The sequence below is a fragment of the Penaeus vannamei genome, unplaced genomic scaffold, assembly GCF_042767895.1.
Source record: "Penaeus vannamei isolate JL-2024 unplaced genomic scaffold, ASM4276789v1 unanchor97, whole genome shotgun sequence".
In the NCBI taxonomy this organism is placed as follows: domain Eukaryota; kingdom Metazoa; phylum Arthropoda; class Malacostraca; order Decapoda; family Penaeidae; genus Penaeus; species Penaeus vannamei.
The window spans coordinates 10001-17500 of NW_027213101.1; the positions used below are offsets into that span (position 1 = coordinate 10001).

The 7500-nt window shown below is 34.5% G+C and overlaps 1 protein-coding gene across 1 annotated transcript in view; it reads left to right on the forward strand.

Annotated features, from left to right (window-relative positions):
• Positions 1–4241: 4241 nt before the first annotated feature.
• Positions 4242–7500, forward strand: part of LOC113820483 (enoyl-[acyl-carrier-protein] reductase, mitochondrial) — a 7186-nt gene continuing 3927 nt past the window's right edge. The window contains exons 1-2 of the mRNA XM_027372803.2: positions 4242–4529; positions 6457–6696. Of these exons, the coding sequence (XP_027228604.2) occupies positions 4356–4529; positions 6457–6696 (414 nt within the window). The 5' untranslated portion in view covers positions 4242–4355. The remainder of the gene's footprint in view (positions 4530–6456; positions 6697–7500) is intronic.

Below are 7500 nucleotides of genomic sequence, written 5' to 3' on the forward strand. Positions count from 1 at the left end.
CTGTACCTCAATGCACATGTACGTGACACAACTACCACGAAACGCATTCAGGTGGCAGGGTATTTTTGTAACCAATCACAGGATAGCGTGATAACCAGGTATTGCATTATATATATTTTTTTCAGGGGAAGACCAGGGAGGAACGTAAATCAGAGAAAACATTTTTTTTTTTCTCTCGGTGGAAATAACTTGCGCTTCCCGAGTTCGGAATCTGCTGACCGCGGTCTAAGTTCCGTTGCTATATAAATATTGAAATGAGAAACACTTTTGGTAGAGGGTGGTAGGTGTACACAAAAAAATGGACGAAAAACAAACAAAGAAACGGGCACAGGTTGTAATTTTACAAGCCCCGATTACAGCGCCACATCCTTTACAAGGGACCCACGCATTCCGGCGGGAAAAATGTGGGCGTTCGTAAATCATTGATAACAATATTCCGCGAGCACGAAATGTATAGAATTTTTTGTCTATAATTTTGGTTTTCTATCAGCGTTGACTGGACAGAGAACCGGTAAAAGTAAGAGGACAGAGTCATTTAAAGGACCATTTTCAGTTGAACCCCTTCGTATTAGTTCCGCCAAAGAGGTTGTTTTTGGTAGCGTTAGTTAGTTTGTTTGTTTGTTGGTTATTGGGATAATTCAGAGGTTTTCTTTTTGTTTTGGTGGTGATCCGCATCAAGATCTGGATCCAGGAATTTATGTTTACGGACGTCACCAGCATATTTGAGAAAGAGGTGATTTTACTGTAATGCTTCAAATGTGAATAATTTTATTGCGTCAGTGACCCACCTATTGCCCTGGCGGAGGTATGCGTTCTCTGAGTGCTTCTAGTTGTTTAGTGTGATTTTGGCTTATGCTGATTGCCACTGCTGTGTATGATTTTGGTCAATTGAGATCTGTCTATATGTTCATGTGTGGAAGTGCATGTCTCTTGGTATTTTTTCCTAAATCTATTTCAAGATAGTCTCTGCCCCGTCAAAATACCGGAGCGTCAAACTATGTGTATTTTTTATAGTGTGCTAGGAATTCAGCTTGGGTTTTATCTTTGTAGTTGCAAAAGCAGAAAAAAATCCAAAGGCACCTTCTATAAATCGGGAGAAACAGATATCTTTTACTTAAGAGTTCGTGATCATTTATTGAAAATTCTAGATACATGAATTAGCATCATTAATAATCAAATGTCGCGAACCAAACGTAAAACAAAAAAAAATCAGCTAGCGTATTTTCGGTCTTTATTTTCCATATCATTTTATTTATTTATTTTTCTTTTGAATCATGAGCAATCACAAATAAGTGAACAAGTGAACACCTGCAGTAATTCAGTAATTCTCGTTCTTTCAAGTTTTCTTCATCAGCGTTATGTCAGCAGTACTGACCTATTAAGTCGGGTTGTCTTAAAACTTTCATATATATCTAAAAATATCTCTTACTGCCAAATATGTAGAATATTTCCGTCCAATTTTAAGCATTCCAGTCCACTTGCTTAATGTCAGAACTTTCTTTTTTTAAGATGGTTACTCTGCATTCTATTTATATAAATGATTGTGCTTAAAATCTTTGTCAACTTTTAATCATAATTGCAATCCCTTTCAGAAGTTTTAGTATTTCGAAAGATTGCAGTTTCATTTATAGTTTTTATTTTTTTCTCAATTTTAACCGATTTTGCTTTAATCTCTCTCTCTCTCTCTCTCTCTCTCTCTCTCTCTCTCTCTCTCTCTCTCTCTCTCTCTCTCTCTCTCTCTCTCTCTCTCTCTCTCTCTCTTTCTCTCTCTCTCTCTTCTCTTCTCTTCTCTTCTTTTTTTACTTTGTGTTTGTGGTACTCCATTGTACTTTTCGGGTGATGTAATACATATCTAGTATATCAGAAATAAATGCATATCCATCAGATTTATATATATACATTATCTATCTATACGGTTATATATACATGTCTAGACTGATAGATACGCATTTATATGCCTATATACATATAATGAATGTTTATTAGTTCGGGCCTGGCACATTTTGAACGAGCTGGCCTTGTGTCTAAATAGTTACAACCGTGTACTACAGGTATTGCATATATTATTGTTTCTTGCTACTGCATTTTTTGTCATGTATAAATGTGTGTTTGTGTTTATATATTTTTATGTGTATGTAATTGCATTTATTATTATTATTATCATCATCATCATTATTATTTTATTGTTTATTATCAGAGTAACATAATTATTATCTCATTGTTTATGATCGGAGTAACTTATAATTATCACCATCAACATCATCATCATCATCATCATTATTACCATCATCATCATCAATCATCAGTCATCATCAGCATCATCGTCATATTCATCATATTCATCATTATTATTGTTATCATTATAGTTATCATCATCATCATGTGCAATGTGTACTCTCGCAAATTTTCATTATGGCGATCTGTCTTATGTTTCCCATGGAAAATCGCGCCAGTTGAGGTAAAAGAGAAAAAATAAATAAACAAATATTATGATAATAAAGGTAGAGAAAAGGCATGCTATCAAGAAATGTGGCTATCTGACCACCGATTCATTCTCTTATTATATCTCCCTTTCTGCAATTAAGTTATTTATATGAGCTGAAGACTAACCCCTGATAATTTATATTCTAGGACATAAACACCACAGCTAAAAAGTCTAGTGCTACTTCTGAATAAGGAAATCCATTTTTGCCTGTTTACATTTAGATAAAATAGCGCGCTTTTATGTACTTCTTAATATTTCTTTATATTGTTGAAAACTTGTATTTATCTTCAATTGTATGCTACTGAACTCGTCACCAAGATCCTCAGAATGTCATATCTTCCCGTGCCTGGTTGGTTAGCAGAATATATAAAATTTATCTACATCGCGACTTTGACTAACCGCCCACGTTGAGAATATTAGTATGACTAGAATCTACATTCCGAAAAAAGTGTTCTGTAAGTGATATGGCAGATTGAGGAAGTTTCCAATTACCAGAAACGCGTAAAAGAGGTAAAATAGATAGGGCTGGCGTGATAGAGGTCTCAAAAGGGTGCAATTTCATGTCAACAGTATGTTATTCTCCGAAGAATCATAAAGCTATTCCATATATGTGAGATCATCGGCTGGTTTGTTAAAATTGTGCGAGGCCCGACCCAATTCGTATATACAGACATACATATACACAGATATAAACGCATATATCTAATAGATGTACATTTATTTATCTATTTGCCCGGTTAATATGCATGTATAGACTGATAGATATGCATTTATTTCTTTATTTATGCATGTCAAGCCAAGATTGTATACGAAAGATAGGAAAGATCACACCGTTCAAAAAAAATGTGCGGCCCAACACTCTTTACAGCGCCATCTATTATTCAGATATGTAACTAAAAAAAGAGAACGTTTATAGGGGAGACTATAAAATTATATAATTTTTTATTTTTGTTTTAGTACTAAAGGTTTAGTTTCAGTTGAAATTTTGCAATGTCTTTTCTTAAATAAAAGACTTTAATTATAACTATCAAAGAATTATTTATATATATAAATTTACATGGAATTATATAATTATTCTGTTCATTGATAACTTTTTATTTTTTCTTATTAGAGATTTCTTTTCATACATTTAAAAAAAAAAAATGCACTTTTTTCAGAAAATGACAATAAAGCATTAATGATTATCTCATGTGTATGCACATTTACATGACATCAATAAAATTATTCCATTGTTTAAATACTATACAATTTTACTGCAGACAATATCTTTGGTGTTAATACAGTGAATATAAACTTAGATTCAATAAACTCTACAATTTATTAAATAAACAAATCTATTAAATAAAATCCGCAATCATTCGGCATTAATAAATTCTTCATCTTTTTCATTAATTTTTGTTGTCATTAAATCAAGGATAAACAAAACACATTCATGTAAAACAGTTCTTTATTTGATTCCAAGTCATCATCAATGAAAGTATTAAGGAAAGCAGGCCTACAGCTAAAACAGGAAACATAAAACAGGCAAAAACAAACAAAATAAAAACAAAACAAAAAAACTTTCCGTCCGTTTTAAGTAAGTGACGTTTCATGATAGTAAACAAACAGACGATACATCGTGTACACAACGCCATCTATTATTCAGATATTACACTATCCGCCAATCGCTGGGGATCACAGTCCTTTGCCATACTTTCCTATCTTTCGTATATAGTCTTTGAACGAAAGCCGTGACTAATTTACCAGAGTGACGCAATATTTTTTCGTATATAGTCTTTGAACAAAAGCCATGACTAATTTACCAGAGTGACGCAATATTCCAGCCAGTGACTTACCGAGTAAACAAACCAGTCCTCGCCGAGTCTCCGGAATGGCAGGATTCCGCCTCATTTGTCGGGCAAGATCCCAGCATTATGGCTTTGTCAGGCATATTTCACGACGGTTTTCGGGTGTGAGTTCATGCCTCGAGTACCACCAATATGGAGATCCTCTGCAAGTGGTGAAGAAGAGTGAGAAAACGATCCCTGAACTGAAGGATAATGAGGTAAGTTTTTGTCCGAGATGTTTGAAGTTATGGTCGCTATAAGCAATTTGTGTGTGTTAAAATAACTGGTATTGACTCTCTGTGTCGAGAAGTTGATTGATATATAGCTATGTGTTATGATATATTCATAAGGAGGTATGAGTGATGATGAATAGTGACAGTGGCTGGTAGGGGCCAGATTGGAAACTTTGCAAAGTGCGCAGCGGAGTTGTTGTTTAGAAGCAGAAACTGCACAGCTACATGTACAAAAGTGCGCGGCTGAGTAAGAGTTTCTGGTTTCCTTGGTCCAATCAGCTAGTCATTGGCTTCAACTCAAGGAATTCCCAGTTCATGGATGCACATTTAAGCCTCTAATCACTAAATGGCGCGGCGGAGAGAAAAGAATTTGTCCAAATGGCACAATCAGAACTGCAGCTGAGATACCAAGTGTGCTGTGGATTTATCCGCCGCACGGAAACTTTCCAATCTGGAGTACAGGTACATATGTTAGCGTAAACAAATTTCAAATGCAAACTTTCCGGACCAGATGTGTTGCTTTGTATTCCCACAAAGTCTAATCATCATTGCTTTTAAAATGTGTCATATTTATCATCATTCATCTCCTTATCTTGGTATAAGTTATGGAGAGCGACTCATGGAGATAGAGGGAAATGGACACTACCATCATATAGGGCGTAAGAAATACAGTCAGAACAACATAGTTTAAGCTGCAGCAGCCTCATATTTAGCACGAAATTACGAAAATATTTGCTGCATATCACTACTCACAGACTAAGTCCATAATATCCTCACACAGCCAGAATTCTTAACCCAGTGCCGACAGGTAAAAATGTTTGGCAAGTGGACATATGGATGGGATTGTTGGCGCACATCAGCAGTTTCCCCTGTTTGCGCCTGTCTCAATTGGTAGTTTGCAAGCGACATTTAGCACCTAAAAGCTTTTATTTTGCTATAATTTTTTTAAAATATTAAGATTTTGATGGGTTACCTTCATTATAGGTGCCATTGCCTAAAATCTTTACCATATAAATGAAGCCACTACTATCGAAGAAAAACAAACTCCGTCCAACAAGCCAGTGGCGCAGGAATGGGCACAATACGATGCCATCCATGTTTCTGTCCACAACAGCCATGGTATGTACGTACATGCCACCTGCCGGCTAGGGGTTAAACACCTCATCAATTTATTTTCAAATAAGGAAATAGTCCAATCTCATATCTTGCAGAATATACAGTGTGTTTTTTGGCCAATACTGGAGCAAAAAGTGCAGAGCCTTGGCATTATTCTTTTATTATCATCACTTGATGCAGCCTTATTCTGGATACTTAATGACTAATCTTCCTAGAATAATTTAGGAATATCTAATTGGAAATTTTGATTTGTTGGGCAAAATTAAGATACTGTTTCGTCAAATGATTGTTTGTTACACTAGATATTTATTTTAATACCTTACAATTTTGTATATAACTTAATTTTACTTCATGTTATTCTTTTATATTCAATTATCATTAGAAATAGGTTTGGAAGAGGTATTCTATTGTTGTAAACTATATATTATTTCTGTTTATGCAATATTTCTATGATTTTACTTCTTTCAATATTCTTATTAAAAGCTATAAACAGTTAATCTATATAATTCATTTAGACATCAGTTTACTTATGCATTTTTGTTTATTTATTTATATCATATTCATTGCTTTCATCTCCACCTCTTAATCTTTAATCTCTATCAGATTAAAAACTTGTTCATGGTTTTAGGCAGGACTCAACTGATGTGATTTTTTAGTTTATCATTATTGTTATTATTATTATTCATTATTGTTATATTCTTTTGTAAAGCTAATGAATAAGAAACAAAGTTAGGTATTGCATCTAGATTAATGGGTATTAGGTTAATATACATAAACATATTACTTTTTCCTTAAGGTCCTGGTGAAAATGCTAGCTGCCACTGTGAACCCCGCAGATATCAATACCATACAGGGAGTTTATGCTGTGAAGCCCCCACTGCCGAGCATACCTGGCAATGAAGGTGTAGGAAGAATTGTTAAGGTTGGCAATAGTGTGGCTGGTGACCTTCAGCCAGGAGACCATGTTATTCCCAGGATTAATGCCTGGGGCACATGGAGGGATTATGCCGTGGCATCACATACGGAGCTTATAAAGGTGAGTAAAAGGCTGGTTCATTTACGAAGGAAGTTTTGTGATTTTACAGGGTGTTGAATGGTTAGCTTTGCAGATCGTTTGAGATTAAAGTGTGCTGTAGTATGAGGAAACTATGTAAAAGTTAATTTTTTCCTATTTGAAAAAATGTGAGTAAAAAAAGATCTATTCATTGTTTTTCCTTTGAGCTTTTAGACTGGCTATCCACAAAAAGGTAGAGAGAGGAAAGAAAAAAGAGAGAAATTAAAAGCAATAATGGTTAATGTTCAAATCGTCATATTATTTTGACAAGGGAGGACAAATGAGGGTATTAATGAAATGTGAGATCTTAAGCAGTAATCATAGTAATCAGTGAAGGAAAGCAATAATTGTTTAGATAAAGAAAGTTAAGTTCCTTGAAAGCAAGAGACAAAAAAGGGAGCAAGGTAAGAAATGGGCATTTTAGATAAAATAAGTGATAAAAAGAGGAAGAGAAAAAAAAAATTGGGGTAACGATTTGATTGCTATAAGCAGATATATTCTCCCCAAATACAATTACCATTAACTGGAAAGCAGATTTACTCCACACCCTTGAAAATACATCTAATGCTGGGAGAAGTGGACACACCCTTACAGACTTCCAAATATTGTGCAGCCTCTTACAGACATGCTGCCTAAGGGTCATAGCCCTTATTACTGTTTCTAAAATATGCTCATTAGCAACCTGTTTACACTTCTTATTTTTCACATTATTCACAGATTCTCTTTTTTCATATTTCATCAAAAATTGCTTTACAGAGTAATAATTAAAAAAAAAAAATAGTAAGA